The 16,942-nt window shown below is 44.2% G+C and overlaps 1 protein-coding gene across 8 annotated transcripts in view; it reads left to right on the forward strand.

The window, feature by feature from the left end:
• PTPN4 (protein tyrosine phosphatase non-receptor type 4) overlaps positions 1-16,942 on the forward strand; it is a 236,161-nt gene that overhangs the window by 107,753 nt on the left and 111,466 nt on the right. For 7 of the 8 annotated variants that reach the window (XM_073305041.2, XM_073305038.2, XM_073305037.2 and 4 more), the window contains one exon: positions 10,033-10,096. The exons of the other annotated variant lie outside the window; for it this stretch is intronic. In XM_073305041.2, the coding sequence (XP_073161142.1) occupies positions 10,033-10,096 (64 nt within the window). The remainder of the gene's footprint in view (positions 1-10,032; positions 10,097-16,942) is intronic. 8 annotated transcript variants of the gene reach the window in all.

The raw sequence follows: 16,942 nt of genomic DNA on the forward strand, positions 1-16,942 counted from the left end.
TAATGGTACTGGACTACATACTGAAACTTAAGAAATCAGGTCTCTCCAGGAGCTCAGAGTACACCTCACAGCAATCATGGTGTTCCCCCACAAAGTAGACAAGTTCTCAGTCTTCGCCCACCTGATCACTAAATGTTTTCTCAAGGGTCTACATAAACTTTACCCTGAAATATGAGCCCCTACTCCATTATAGGACCTCAATCTGGTGCTGTGATGTCTTACTGGCCCCCTTTTGAACTATTCGTGATGTGTTCACTACTTCACCTCTCAATGAAGGTGGCCTTTCTTGTTGCTATCACGTCTGCCCAGTGAATAGGAAACTGCAGGCCCTCATGGCACACCCCCTGTACACAATATTTTTCAAAAACAGTTACCCTAAGACCACACCCTAAGTTCTTACCTAAAGTTGCCTCCTCATTACACCTGAAGCAGCCCATTTGTCTCCCATCGTTCTTCCCAAAATCTCACAGGAATAAACAAGGAGCAGAGTCATCTTGATAGCTGCCACCTGGCCCAGAAAAATGTGGTTTCCTTACCTCCTGAAGATGGCTATATATCCACCGTGTACTCTTTCACTTCTACCTCATCTCCTGTCTCAGAATGCAGGCCAGGTCTACCACTCGAACCTGGCAAGACTCCACCTCAAGGCGCCACACCCTAGACATCCAAAGAGTTCTAGCATTCTATATTGAGAGGACAAAGACTTTCAGAAAATCACCAATGTTATTTCTCTTCATCATGAACGATCTAAGGGAGATGCCATATATAAACAGAGGCTGTCTACGTGGCTCTCCGGCTTCGTTGACTTTTGCTATCAGCATCAACCATTACACCTACTGGGGACTCGCACACACTCCACCAGAGCACTCTCTGCCTTGATAGCTTTCATAAGAACATAAGAGCGTCCATACTGAGTCAGACCAAAGGTCTGTATAGCCCAGTATCCTGTCTTCCGACAGTGGCCAATGCCCGATACTTCAGAGGGTGTCAACAGTACAGGTAATCAAGTGATCCTTCCCCTCTCGCCCATTCCCAGCTTTTGGCAAACAGAGGCTTGGAGACACCATCCCTGACCATCCTAGCTAATACCCATTGATAAACACCATCCCTGACCATCCTAGCTAATAGCCATTGATGGACCTAATGATACTTCCTCATCAATTATTGGGAGTGGACTACATCCACCCTTATTGAATTGGCCCTGTCAACACTGGTTTTCCACTTGTGAGGTAACCCCCTTCTCTCCATGTGTCAGTATATAATGCCTGCATCTGTAATTTTCACTCCATGCATCTGAAGAAGTAGTTTTTTACCCACGAAAGCTTATGACCAAATAAATCTGTTAGTTTTTAAGGTGCCACTGGACTCCTTGTTGTTTTTGTGGAATCATTTTGTAACTAATGCAGGTATTTTGAGTGGCTGAGGTACATAATTGGGCCTCTTTAGTGAGCAAAAAAACGCTGAAAATGTTTTTGACGCTTGTGCTGAATATTCTGCTTTGAACTAATTTTCTCACTCTAAGAATCCCACAGTAGTGTAATTGCCTATTTAAAGTAAGAAGTCAGCTATTCCTAGTTACTTTAAAAATCCGAAAATAGTTACACAATAAATTGGCATGTAAATATTTTACAGGAGCTGTATCGTTTACATAATGCTAAAAATTTGTGCTTATTTTTTTTGAAGCTTAATATGCTGCTGACAGTGCTTTGTCTTTAGTTTTACATATATTGCTTGCTTTTAAAGTTCAGTAACTTACTAGATAAATAAAATTTTATTTTTTAATGGTGTTTATAGTTCTCCTTAAAGTTCATAATGTTTTAATCCTTACTTGTGGGAAATTGTATGAAATGTTTTAAAAATACAATGCACAAGATGCCTGTGTCAATAACTTGGCTCTTCCTGGGAGGTAACATTTCCATAGGTGGATTGGTTGGGTGTGTGGGGTATTATCCTGTCTTCCCTGCAATGTGATTGCGTCACAGAGGGATTGAGGATTTGGGTGGGTATGTTGCCATTTAATCCTCTGTGACAGGGGAGAGCACTGAAGAAGGTAGAAATGGGAGGGGTTCAGAGTGTTTTTAACCATTTGTCCTTTAGATAGAAAACACTTTGCGGGGAATACCATATGAGAATCTGGGGTCGAGATAGACTGTGAAAGCTTTTAGTTCCTCGTTCCCTGTCCTGGTGGGCAGAACAAGACTAGATAGATGATGTGCAGAGAAAAGGCCATTAAATATGATGCCACTGGCAATGCCCAAAGTCTCAGGAATTGGAGTTATTGCCAGTTGTTACTGGTGTAGGGACTGCTTTTCAGTTATGCTGTTGAATGTAATGTCATTGACTAATATAGTAGTTATTAAATGTGATTTAATTAGGAAAGAATCATATGGCTTTTGCAGAGACTTCACTATTTGAGGCAGTGGGTCCTTGGTTAGGCCAGATCAGCGGTTCTCAAACTTCATTGCACTGCAGCCCCCTTCTGACAACAAAAATTATTGCACGACCCCAAGAAGGGGGATCAAAGCCTGAGCCCAAGCCCTGCCACCCCAGCGGGGCTGGATGGGGGGGGGGGGTTGGAGGCCTAAACCAAAGTCTGAGGGCTTCATCCCTGAATTGGGCGATGGTAACCTGAGCCCTGCCACTCAGGGTTGAAGCCGAAGCCTGAGCCCCACCACCCAGGGCTGAAGCCTTCAGACTTTTGGCTTCAGTCCCAGTCAGTGGAGCTTGGACTTTGACTTAAGCCCTGGGCCTGAGCAAGGGCCTAATGCCAGCCCTGGTGACCCCATTAAAATGGGATTATGACCCTCTTTTGGGTTACAATCCACAGTTTGAGAATCGCTGGCCCAGATTATTCCAACTAGATACTGTATAGCATGTATCATAAGGCTATCAAATTGGTGTGGCACTACCGAGTGTATATGATTTACAGTTCAGGGGGGCCTCCTAAAATTAGATCTGATACAGCATATCCACTTCATTTGCAAATTTTAGGATTCATCAGTAGTGTGAGGAGATCTGCATATGTGTACAGATGATCTTGCTATACCAAAAAGTCCCTTCTTGAATTGATGCAAACCATATCTATTTATGTGCCTCCTCCCCCCCCCCCAAGTAATAGTATTATCTGAGTGCCTGTGGATTGTTTTCTGCAGTATCATTTGAAGTTAATTAGTTCTATATTCTGAGTCATTTGATTATGCACTTGGAGGATGAATTCTGTAGGTTAGGTCAGGATTTACTGGCTACCATGACACCAACTTGGGTCTGTCCCTGCTTTCTGATGCAGTTTATGTAGTTGGTCACACTCTGTATCTTGATTTTGAGGCTAGGATTAGAGATAAGGAAGGGGTGTGTCACTGACAGTGGAAGGGCAAGGAAGAAGAGAAGAGCGGCTAGTCCTATAGAAAACAGGGAAGAGTCAATGGAGACAACACCAAATATGAGCCCCAGGAGGATACAGGATGGGTTGAAGAGGATTACAAGGGAGAACAGGAATGGAAAGAACTTGCAGCCAGAGGGAACAGGGGATAGACCAGAGAATCGCACCGTCACCAGGAAAAGGCAGGTCTCTGTGATCGGGGACTCGTTGCTGAGAAGAATGGACAGGCCTGTAACCAGAGCTGATCCAGACAATAGAAGGGTGTGCTGCCTACCAGGTGCTAAGATACGGGATGTGGACCTGAGGTTGAAGAGGATCCTAAAGGGAGCGGGAAAGAATCCACAGATCATCCTTCATGTGGGAACAAATGATACGGCTAGATTCTCGCTGGAACGTATCAAGGGAGACCATGCCAGGCTGGAGAAGACGCTTAAGGAATTCGAGGCTCAGGTGACCTTCAGTGGGATTCTGCCTGTTCCGAGAGAAGGGCAACAAAGGTGTGACCAGATTATGACTATCAACAGATGGCTCAGGCAGTGGTGCTATAAGGAGGGCTTTGGAATGTATGGCCACTGGGAGGCGTTCATGAACAGAGGACAGTTCTCTCGGGATGGATTTCATCTGAGTAGGGAAGGATATAGCCTTCTAGGATGGAGGCTTGCACAACTGATTAAGAGAGCTTTAAACTAGGAATTTGGGAGAGATGGTTGGGAGATGTGTTAAGGATAATCTAGGCATGGCCCAATATCTAAACAAATACTTTGCCTCAGTCTTTAATGAGGCTAATGAGGAGCTTAGGGATAATGGTAGCATGACAAATGGGAATGAGGATATGGAGCTAGATATTACCATATCCGAGGTAGAAGCGAAACTCCAACAGTTTAGTGGGCCTAAATCTCAGATAATCTTCATCCAAGAATATTAAAGGAAATGGCACTTGAAATTGCAAGCCCATTTGCAAGAATTTTTAATGAATCTATAAACTCAGGTGTTGTACCGTATGACTGGAGACTTGCTAACATAGTTCCTATTTTTAAGAAAGGGGGGAAAAAGTGATCCGGGTAACTACAAAGTGATCCGGGTTAGTTTGACAGCTGTAGTATGCAAGGACTTGGAAAAAATTTTGAAGGAGAAAGTAGTTAAGGACATTGAGGTCAATGGTAAATGGGGCAAAATACAACATGGTTTTACAAAAGGTAGATCGTGCCAAACCAACCTGATCTCCTTCTTTGAGAAAGTGACAGATTTTTTAGACAAAGGAAATGCAGTGGATCTAGTTTACCTAGATTTCAGTAAGGTGTTTGATATGGTGCCACATGGGAAATTATTAGTTAAATTGGAAAAGATGGGGATCAATATGAAAACTGAAAGGTGGATAAGGAATTGGTTAAAGGGGAGACTACAGCGGGTCATACTGAAAGGCGAACTGTCAGGCTGAAGGGAGGTTACCAGTGGAGTTCCTCAGGGATCGGTTTTGGGACCAATCTTCTTTAATCTTTTTATTACTGACCTTGGCAAAAAAGTGGGAGTGTGCTAATAAAGTTTGCAGATGACACGAAGCTGGGAAGTATTGCCAATTCAGAGAAGGACTGTGCTATCATACAGGAAGATCTGGATGACCTTGTAAACTGGAGTAATAGTAATAGGATGAAATTTAATAATGAAAAGTGCAAGGTCTTGCATTTAGGGATTAATAACAAGAATTTTAGTTATAAGCTGGGGACGCATCAATTAGAAGTAATGGAGGAGGAGAAGGACCTTGGAGTATTGGTTGACCACAGGATGACTATGAGCCACCAATGTGATATGGCCGTGAAAAAAGCTAATGCGATCTTGGGATCCATTAGGCGAGATATTTCCAGTAGAGATAAGGAGGTGTTAGTACTGTTATACAAGGCACTGGTGAGACCTCATCTAGAATACTGTGTGCGGTTCTGGTCTCCCATGTTTAAGAAGGATGAATTCAAACTGGAACAGGTAGAGAGAAGGGCTACTAGGATGATCCGAGGAATGGAAAGCCTGTTTTATGAAAGGAGACTCAAGGAGCTTGCCTTGTTTAGCCTAACCAAAAGAAGGCTGAAGGGAGATATGATTGCTCTCTCTAAATATATGAGAGGGATAAATACCAGGGAGGGAGAGGAATTATTTAAGCTCAGTACCAATGTGGACACAAGAACAAATGGATATAAACTAGCCATCAGGAAGTTTAGACTTGAAATTAGATAAGGTTTCTAACCATCAGAGGACTAAGTTCTGGAACAGCCTTCCAAGGGAAGCAGTGGGGGCAAAAGATCTATCTGGCTTTAAGATTAAACTCAATAAGTTTATGGAGGAGATGGTATGATGGGATAACATGATTTTGGCAATTAATTGATCTTTAACTATTCATGGTAAATAGGCCCAACGGCCTGTGATGGGATGTTAGATGTGGTGGGATCTGAGTTACTACAGAGTATTCTTTCCTGGGTATCTGTGTGCTGAATCTTGCCCACGTGCTCAGGGTTCAGCTGATCGCCATATTTGGGGTCGGGAAGGAATTTTCCTCCATAGCAGATAGGAAGAGACCCTGGGGTTTTTCACTTTCCTCTGCAGCATGGGGCATGGGTCACTTGCTGGAGGATTCTCTGCACCTTGAAGTCTTTAAACCATGATTTGAGGACTTCAGTAAGCTCAGACATAGGTGAGAGGTCTATTGCAGGAATGGATGGATAAGATTCTGTGGCCTGCATTGTGCAGGAGGTCAGACTTGATGATCATAATGGTCCCTTCTGACCTTAATGTGTATGAGTCTGAATGTGTGTTGCAAGCTAAAGGAATGATTGTCTGGCTAATGGGCCACTTTGTCAATGATCTAGTAAGATGTAGTTTTCCTGTATCATCTTAAACACTCTCTTCCTTGGCTCCCTACTCACGAGTTCCCATTGTATTTAGTTGACTTGCAACTGATGAAGAAAAAGGCTAGATATCAGGCAGTCTCTTGGTCTGAATTCTATCAGTTGCTGCATAATGAGATTTTGAAATCTTATACCAGGCCTGTGACGGAAGGATGCAGAGAAGTTTCTTCACATCTAGCATCAGCAAAGTCACAGTCAGCGAAACTGTTTTGTGTGGTTAATAACCTGATTAATCCAGGCTTCAGTCAGTGATCGAGTGATATTTCTTCACAGCTGTCTGGCAGATAAATGCTCAGATTAGATTTGAAGTGAACTATCCTCTCAGGTGATGGAATTGGCTCTTTTGAGCGACGGGAGAGAGAAGATAGTTTTTGAGTCATTGCTCTTAAGGGACCAATGGGGCTCTGTTCTGTCATCCCTCTTGTTCATTGCTAGTGAAAAGTTTCATTTGCAGTGTATTCAGTATGCTAGGTGGCACCCACCTCTACATGCTTCTGGGTAGTTGATTAGCAACAGTTGTCAAGGTAGCTTGTTAAACATTTGAGTTTGACAAGACTTCACTTTAGTTACCTGTGGTGTCATCATGCGTAGGCTGAATCACAATATAATGTGTCCTACATGAAAGCTACACCTTCAAACTATCCAGAAACTACACTTATAGCTGAAAGAAAAGGAGTACTTGTGGCACCTTAGAGACTAACAAATTTATTTGGGCATAAGCTTTTGTGAGCTACAGCTCACTTCATCGGATGAATGAGGCAGTCAGCTTATTAAGCAATATTATATTCAAGGAGTGCATCACACATGTGTTTTGTGGTGTGCTGACTGCCAGTTGGTTTCAAGATGAAGTTCTAAGGTGGATGTGACCTATAAAATCCTAATCAGTTTGCACATCTGAAAGATTCACTTTATCCCTTGTGGTACCATGGTGGTTGTACTTGTCTAAGGCACCTAAGCTAACATTTTCCCTCACCTTTGTTCACCAGTGTCTGGATTTGCTGATCTTGTTTTCTCAGATTTTTCCTGGGGCGACGGAGTAGGGAAGGTTGTGACGGGCTTAATTTTTTTTATGTTGAATGTGCTTAGAGATCAAAAAATGCATATATGGCAAAGTCTGAATACACCTTGATTATGTTGTAATGCTTTGTGCACTTGCTAACCAGTTACTTGGCATGGACTTTATCTTAGGTTTATAAAGCAGTTTCACACTTTAATAACTTTATTAGCAATTTATTTTATTACTTAAGAGTAAATGGGTGATGGTCATTTTCCTTTGACCTCAGTTATATCACAAAGCTGGAGAAAGAGGTGAAGCAGAACTTGTCAAGTGTAACCAGGGAAACAGTGCCAGAGCTGGCATGCTGGTGAAGGTTCAAGGTGACTTTGAGCCACTTGTCAAGATTCTGTCACCAAATTAAAGGGAGGATTGGGATGATTTCCTGATGCTGGTGCTTTTCACTTCATTTTTGAATATTGCTCCATCATCCCTAACAGACCTGGCTTATCTTTCGACCTCATTTAAAAAAACAAATCTTCTTCAGGAGTAAATTTTATTGCCTTTTGAATGGAGCTAATTGTGCTGGATGGCAAGTATTTTCAGAAACACCCAGAGGAGTACAGCCTGGCACCCATTAGATCAGGGGTGGGCAAAGTTTTTGGCCCGAGGGCCACAGCTGGGAATAGAAATTGTATGGTGGGTCATGAATGCTCACAAAATTGGGGTTGGGGTGCAGGAGGGGGTGAGGGCTCTGGTTGGGGGTGTAGGCTCTGGGTTGGAGCCAGAAATTAGTTCAGGGTTTGGGAGAAATCTCCGGGCTAGGGAAGGGGAGTGGGGTGTCATGGGGGGGGGGGGAAGAGCTTCCGCTGGGGGTGCAGGCTTATGGGTGGGGCTGGGGATGAGGAGGGTGCTTTGGGCTGGGACCGAGGAGTTCGGAGGGCGGGTGGATGATTAGGGCTGAGGCAGGGGTTTGGGGTGCAGGAAGGGGTGCAGGCTCTGGCTGGGAGTGTGGGCTCTGGGGTGGGGCTGGACATGAGGTGTTTGGGGTACAGGAGGGTGCTCCAGGCTGGGATCGAGGGGTTTGGAGCGTGGGAGGGGAACAGGGCTGGGGCAGGAGGTTGGGGAATGGGGAGAGGCTCAGGGGTGTGCAGGCTCCGGGCGGCGCTTACCTCAAGCGATTCCTGGAAGCAGCGGCATGTCACTTCTCCAGTTCCTATGCGGAGGCATGGCCAAGTGGCTCTGCACGCTGTCCAGTCCCCAGGCACGGCGCCTGCAGCTCCCATTGGAGTACCAGAGGTGGCCATTGGAGTGCGTAGGAGCTGCAGGGGGGCCATGCCACTGCTTTTGGGAGCTGTGTGAAGTGGCCCCCGACCCTGTTCTCTGGCTGGAGCGGGGCAAGCCCCAGTCTCTGCTCCCCAGCAGGAGCTCGAGGGCTGGCTTAAAACAGCTGGTGGGCCAGATCCAGCCCCTAGGCTGTAGTTTGCCCACCCCTGCATTAGATCATTGCCATCTTCAAATTACAGAAGTTGAAAGTTGTCATTATACCCCATATAATTTGGATTTAACAAAATACGGTATAAATTCTGGTTAATAAGTGCACTTCATAGAGGTTTGTTTGCCCAGTGATAGTGCTTCCTTTCTTGGTTTTGGGGAAAAGTTCTTGTTCAAAAGGAAAACAAACACTTAGATTTCCCAGTCCCTTACTCTTTGTCTTACTTGCACCTGTGATATGGCCTTTTTGTAGACCTAGTGGGAGGGGGACTCTTATTGAAATGATGACAGGACATCAGTGGGTTACTATGGGAGCACATTGAAGAATCTTCGCTTAATGTGACTGTCTGCATAAACTGATTATTTTTGTATTTATTCTTATAATAGCCATTGATTTAGTTCTGAGTGAAAAGAAGGCATTTTGTAACATTTCTGTTCTGATTTTTGTATTTGAACAAACCTGTATCTTTTTCTTCAGTAGGTTTTCCAACATGTGGGAAAGGTGCATTGTAACTATTTATAGCATATGTATCTGCTATGAGTCCAGTTACTTTTTAAATAGGGATACAAGCCCATTAACAAATTCTTTACTAAGAGAATTTGATGGTAGGTCTAAGGCCTGTGTTTCAGGCTTACCGCCCTGGAATTTGACATAAAGGACCTGCTTTGCTAGCTCGGACAGTTAGAGATTCTCTTTACCCTCACTTCCTTATAGCTGATCATAGCATTTTCTTTTCTCTTTTGCTACTGCCTGAGTCTGATTTGATCACTGGTGTCTTTCCCCATCCTACACTGCTGTGACCAGCTTCTAACTTTCTTTTAAGTGACACATTAATCCCAGGAATTTCACATAAATTTAGTTATTGCATCAACATTGTAGTATGTTTCTAATAGATAGAATATGACCCCTGCAAAGATGGTGATTTCTCAGAAGCTCTTAAAAAAAAAAAAAAAAAAAAAAAAGAGAATTTATTAAGGAGTTACAGTAATACTGAAAGATATATATGTGAAACAATTATTTTAAAAATTACCAATATACCAATGAAATGTACATAGGAAGAGTGCCTTCGTTTACAAAACTTAAATCATACAAACTACTAATATAGCCATTATTCTTTTTAGCTATTTCCTGCCAAATGAAAGTTCATATGAATTAAATTAGTTCTCTGTAGAAAACATACATTTCAATAAATGTACCATAATTATTTTAATATGATTTCATTATACTAAAAGTGTATAAATATTCTGATTTTATTTCATTTTTCATTTAGGTTGAAGATTGTAAAAATTTCTTTTAAGTGCAAACAGTTTTTTATTCAACTTAGGAAAGACTTGGTGAGTACTCATCTTAAAATTTGGTGGTCTGAAAAATAACAGCAATGAAATTTCCTCATAAAGAAAAGTCTGCATTATCCTTTTCCGGTTATGTTGATTCCGTGTCTTTACCTGTAATAAAACATTCAGTTCTTCCAGCTTTCTACATAATTCAGTAATTATCCAAAGGGCAATTAGTCTATTTCTGGTTGTAATTTGTTTTGATTGAGTTGTCTTAAATATTAGAAGATTTTTAATTCTGTATATGTAGACTGGCTAAAATCAGCTGCTCTTAAATCAGTAAGAAAATAAAACATGGTCTTAGTTTTAATTTTGGTTTGAGCAGAAATCAAGTTAAATTGAAGTTAAACATAATGCTTGATATTTATTTGAAGGTTTTTGACTTTGTAAGTAAACTTTTAGTTAAATATGCTGTTTTTTATTTATATTTGTCTGACTTTATTGACATAGACTGGCTTTGTCCCATTTAAATGGAAAATTGATGACGATATCTTATATAATTCCAGGCAGCATAATATATAAATAGTGCTACTTTTAGAGACTTCTAACTTTTTTGAAATATGTCCGAAAAGTTATTCAAGTTTTCTATAAAGAATAAGTATTTTGCTGATTATGGTTATTTGACATCTGTAATGCAATGCCATAGGACTGCGTGATACTGAACTCCGTGAGTAATGACCTCGCCCATGCCTCAAAGAGTTTACTGTCTGAACTGATAAGACAGGTCACTGAGGAAGAGGATAGGCATAGGAAATGGAAATACATAGTTCTTCTTTAAGTGATGGTCCTTATTGTATTCCACTGCACATATGTAATGCACCCAGAGCCAGAGCTTTTCAAAGTAGTATTGCTTGGTGGTCCGCGCATACGTCCTTGTGTTGCCTTGTGGTTTCTTCAGTGCCTTCTCACCGCTGGATGGTCTGAGTCAGAGCGTCTGCTCACCTCTTGTTCTTAGTGATGCATTTTCAAAATATTTTACAAAAACTGTTCTTATTTTCGTTCATAGTTAGGATTTTATTGTTTTTCGTTGTACTTTGATAATTCCTAGCAGTTTTTATAAACAAGGACCTTGGATGCCGCTCTGGTGGTTTTTCCCATCAAACAAATCCCTCTTTCACCCCCACTTCCTGCCAAGATCCTGGGTCTGGGTACTGGATTATGCCAAAGACACCGGGATTCAAAGTCTGTGCTTCCTGCCCTTGCTCATTTTCCTTCAGTGACAAACATCAGTGCTGTTTGTACTGTTTGGGGAAAGTCCACATTGCCTCCAGGTGCAGTATCTGCACCTCCTTCCCCTGTACATGGGAAGGCCAATCTCTCTGCCTCAAGAAACACCTCATGGACGTAACTGTGGTCTTGAAGTCGGATCCTGGCCACAGAACCCCCCCATACATTGGCCTGAGCAATCCAAGTGTGGTACCACGGAGCCTCTGTCCTGCTGCTACCAAAGCTACAGACCCTGTGTCGGGGCCTTGCCATGAGCTATGGAAGCATGCGTATAAGCATGGCAGTAAGTCTTCATCTAAATCCAAGAAGGACACTGCGTCATCCATGACACTCCATCCACGGAGGAGCTACACGCTCCAAGGCGCACAAGAGCGATAAGAGGCCACACCGCTCACCAGATCCACTGATGCTGTATCCCTCCTGCCTCAGCTCTGCCAGTGTCCCATGAATTGCTGGTCCTGAGACCACGCCTCTTTTACCAGTTCCAGTCCCGTCAATAAACAGGGTACTATAGATTCCAGGGAAAAATCGGAAGCACTCCTGGCCTCACAAACTGTTAGCCTTGGAAGGAGTGTGGTCTCCACATGTTCTGGTGCACTCACCTCTGCAGAGGGCTCCATCTCTTGCATTACATTTACCTCCTGCTGGCCATACCTTTCTAATGCATCCTGTTCTGACGGCTCCGTCAGCACCGCCATTCACGCAAGACTCCGAGGACCAGGATGTTTGGCACAGTCTCCTGCTTCTGTTCTGGAAACTCAACTACCTGATGGTTCCGATGGCTCCATGACAGTTTCCTCCTTTGCCATACCCAAGAAGCTGGTGTCTGGCTCTTTGGGCACAAGTACAACAACAGCAGGATCAACTGAGTTGGCCACATTGGAGCTCGTGGCCCAAATATTGGCCTTAGGAACAATCTCATTCAGCTTGGGAGAACTTCCCTGTTTCACAGTCCAACCCTTCATCCAACAGATATTCGGAAATGGGTTTAGACGGTGCACCAATCAGCCCAGCTCCGATGGTTCCAGTGGATCCAGAGAGATTCCCTTTGTGGTCTTCAGATACAGCTGTCTCATTGACACCTTCTTCCCTGCTAGCTAGCTGTTGTCAGTTTCAAAAACTCCTATGTAGAATAGCCAATGCTCTTGAGATGCCACTGGAAGAGATGCAGGATAGTCCATGCCAGTTACTAGACATTCTGCACGTATTGGCATTGGTAAGGGTGGTCTTACCAATCAGTGATGTCATTATTCAACTGGTACGCACCATGTAGCATACCCTGGCCATGACTGCACCGACCCCAAAAGAGGCTGAGAAAAGGTACTATGCCCCTGCCACCCCTGCAAAGGGTCAGAATTTTTATTGTCGCACCCTCCACCTAACTCTTTGGTAATAGAAGCAGTGTCAGAGCAGGCCAAACAACACCCATGCTCCACCCCAGCAGACAGGGTGGTAAAAGACTGAACCTCATGGGTTGAACGGTCTTCTCCTTGGCAGGACTACAATTCTGGATCTCTAATTACTTGGTACTGATGGCCAAGCATGACATGGATGGAGGAATTTGCAGATAAGCTATCTCAGCAAGATCGTACTCTATTCCAAGAGATTTTACAGGGATGCAAGTTGGTTGCCAGGTCCATACTTCAGGCTGCAGTTGATTCAGCAGACACATCCTCGTGTGTATTGGCGACTGGAATTGTCGTGAGGAGGGAATCCTGGTTACACTCCTCAGGTTTCCCTAGAGAGGTGCAGAACACAGTCGAGGACCTTCCCTTTGACGAATCACACCTCTTCAACCAGAAAACTGATGATTCCTTACACGCCGTAAAAGACTCTAGAGCCATCTTATTATCCTTGGGCTTATATACACCAGCACCAAAAAGAAAATTTTATTGTCCACCACCAGCCCAAAACTATAAAACTCCTCCCTTCTACCACTAACGGGCCTACAAACCTCCTCAGTAGCGCCCTAAGGCACATAGAGCCCATCCACCTGTTCCAGCAATGCAGACTTCTGCACAACACACTCAGTCATCGTGAAAATGGTGTTTCTGAGTGCACCTAGAGAGCCATCAGCCACTCCATACACCAACACTCCTACCCTCCACGCCTTTTTGTGGGTGGTCTCAAACTCTTTCTACCAGCTTGGAGAGCTAGAACAATGGACAAGTGGGTCTTGGACATCGTTCAACACTGCTACCCTAGAGTTTGACTGCGCCTCTGTCTCCCACCCTGACCCCCCTGCCCTAGAGATCCCTCTCATTGACAGTATTCTTACCCTAGAGGTGGGCTCCCTCCTACAGAGAGGAGCAATGGAGTCCATACCTGCAGCCTTTCAGGGCGCAGGGTTCTATTCCAACTATTTCCTGGTACCCAAGAAGAAAGGGGATGTAGACCAATCTTGTATCTCCAACACCTCACCCGCTCGATTTGCAAGTGAAAATTCTGTATGGTCATGCTTGCAACCGTCATTCCCTCACTAGAAAAAGGCATGTGGTTTATGGCTCTCAACATGCAAGACACCTACGTCCGTATCAACATACATCAGACCCACAGAAGGCTCCTGAGGTTCAAAGCAGGGCATCAATACTTCCAATACAGGATTCTCCCATTTGGACTCACCAGTGCCCAACAAATTTTTACAAAGGTTTTCTCTGGGGGTAGCGGCTCACCTACAACATCGGGGAATCCTTTCTTTTCCATACCTGGACGGCTGACTGCTGGCAGCACAGTCCAAAGAGGAAGCTCAAGCATTGACATCCCAGCTTCTTCTCTGCTCCTCACTAGGAGTTAACAGCAACATGGAAAAATCAAGTTTGCACCCTACTCGGTCCCTGGAATTTATAGGAGTGTGCATCAATGCGATCTCCGCACAAGCATATCTGCCACGGCAGATTCCAGAGCCTACTGGACCAAATAGCCCTGATAACCTCCAGCCCTTCGGTCTCAGCCAGGACCTGCCTCTCCATCCTAGGGCACATGGTGGCGTGCTCATACGTTACACCCTTTGCCCACCTGCACCTTATCAGGCCAAATGGATACGCTTCACCTGCTGGGTCAAACAGCAAGGTCTTACCCCTGAATCTGTGGGCATCTCATATCTTCTCCACGTGAACGTCTTAGGACTTGCTCCCAGCTCTATCAGAGTGGATGCAGCCACCATTAGTGCCTTCCATCCTGTGGAGGGTCAGTTGATTTTTACCCATCCCTTGGCCTCCTGCACTCTCTGTCCTCTCCGGAAAGATCACTTTCCTTGTTGCCATTACCTCAGCAAGGATGGTTGGTGAGCTGGGAGCCATGATGGCAAAAAAACCCTTACACCATGTTCCATAAGGACAGGATCTCACTACAACTGCATCCCAAGTTTCGGCCAAAGGTCGTTTCACAATTCCACCTCAACTAACCCATACACCCACCTACCTTCTTTCCAAAACTACATGCCTCGAACGAGGAATGGCGGCTTCATTCCCTCAGTGTGCATAGAGCCCTGGCCTTTTATCTACAAAGGACAAAGCCGATCTGGAACTCTCCCAAACTATTTGTTACCATACTGGAGAGAATTAAAGGACACGCCATTTCCACCCAGGGCATCTGTAAGTGGGTCTCAGGGTGCATTATGCCCTGCTATCACTTGTCAGGGCTCTCCTCACCAGATGGGATATGAGCCCATTCCACGAGAGTGCAAGTATCAACAACAGCTGCGTTACACAACGTGCCCCTTGTGGAAATACGTAAGGCGGCCACATGGAGTTCAGAACACATCTTTTCCTCTCACTGTGCTCTGGTACATGATTCTGCGACATATACCTCATTTGGCACAGCGGTCCTCCATTCTACGGTTCAACCATCTTCCTTGCGCCCTCTGCCTCTCATGGTACTGCTTGTCAGTCACCCTCTGTGGAATACAATAGGGACCGTCACTTGAAGAAGGGGAGGAGGTTGGTTACTTGTCATGAGGTTCTTCGAGATGTGTGGTCCCGATCTGTGGCTATGTAGGTTTGCAGTGGAGAAGGAAATGGAGACATGGCCGGGCCGCCCCGCCCTATATCACCTCGGGTGAAACTCCAAGCTCAATACAAGGGCTCGTGTATGGACCGCCGAGCAATACTGCTTTGAAAAGCTGTGTCTCCAGGTGCATGGCCCATGCACATAACCCTTTGTGGAATACAGATAGGGACCACACATCTTGAAGAACCTCCAGTTAGATCCCGGTATGTAACTTTGTATTAATACCAAGAATAAAATAATACAATTAACACATCAAGTTAGCTCTGTCTTTATATGGTTCTTGCTTATTCTTTAAAGGAAATCAGTGGGCCACTGAATGCAGAATAACTAAGTAGATTGAGAAGGTGGATTTTGGGGAGGTGTATGTAATGTACGTTATTAAGGAAGATATTCCAAGTATAGGAAATGACATGGGAGGTGCTTGTTGGAGAAGGAAAATAGGGCTGTCGGGATAGAGAGGGAATAGGTGTATTGTACGATATTGACATGAGAGTTGTTGGTGACCAGTGATATAGCTGTAGCCAGGAACAGAGCTGTGCAGAATTTTAAAAGTGAGGCTGAAGAATTTGAAATTGGTGCAGAAGGAGCAGTCAGGCTAGAAGAAGAGACTTATAAAGAGGGTGATGTGGTCAGACTGGCAAGAAAGGTTTGACAGCCGCATTTTGGAGCATGGTGTGTATCACTAAGGCCAAGAAGTAGTCCAGGAAGGAGACTATTAAGGCAAAGGCAAATGTTTTGGTGGTAAAAAGAAAAGGAGTACTTGTGGCATCTTAGAGACTAACCAATTTATTTGAGCATGAGCTTTCGTGAGCTACAGCTCACTTCATTGGATGCATACCGTGGAAACTGCAGCAGACTTTATATACACACAGAGAATATGAAACAATACCTCCTCCCACCCCACTGTCCTGCTGGTAATAGCTTATCTAAAGTGATCATCAGGTTGGGCCATTTCCAGCACAAATCCAGGTTTTCTCACCCTCCACCCCCCCACACAAATTCACTCTCCTGCTGGTGATAGCCCATCCAAAGTGACAACTCTTTACACAATGTGCATGATAATCAAGTTGGGCCATTTCCTGCACAAATCCAGGTTCTCTCTCACCCCCACCCCCATACACACACAAACTCACTCTCCTGCTGGTAATAGCTCATCCAAACTGACCACTCTCCAAGTTTAAATCCAAGTTAAACCAGAACATCGGGGGGTGGGGTAGGAAAAAACAAGGGGAAATAGGCTACCTTGCATAATGACTTAGCCACTCCCAGTCTCTATTTAAGCCTAAATTAATAGTATCCAATTTGCAAATGAATTCCAATTCAGCAGTTTCTCGCTGGAGTCTGGATTTGAAGTTTTTTTGTTTTAAGATAGCGACCTTCATGTCTGTGATTGCGTGACCAGAGAGATTGAAGTGTTCTCCGACTGGTTTATGAATGTTATAATTCTTGACATCTGATTTGTGTCCATTTATTCTTTTACGTAGAGACTGTCCAGTTTGACCAATGTAAATGGCAGAGGAGCATTGCTGGCACATGATGGCATATATCACATTGGTGGATGTGCAGGTGAACGAGCCTCTGATAGTGTGGCTGATGTTATTAGGCCCTGTG

This window comes from Lepidochelys kempii, chromosome 11, assembly GCF_965140285.1.
Source record: "Lepidochelys kempii isolate rLepKem1 chromosome 11, rLepKem1.hap1, whole genome shotgun sequence".
Lineage (NCBI taxonomy): Eukaryota > Metazoa > Chordata > Testudines > Cheloniidae > Lepidochelys > Lepidochelys kempii.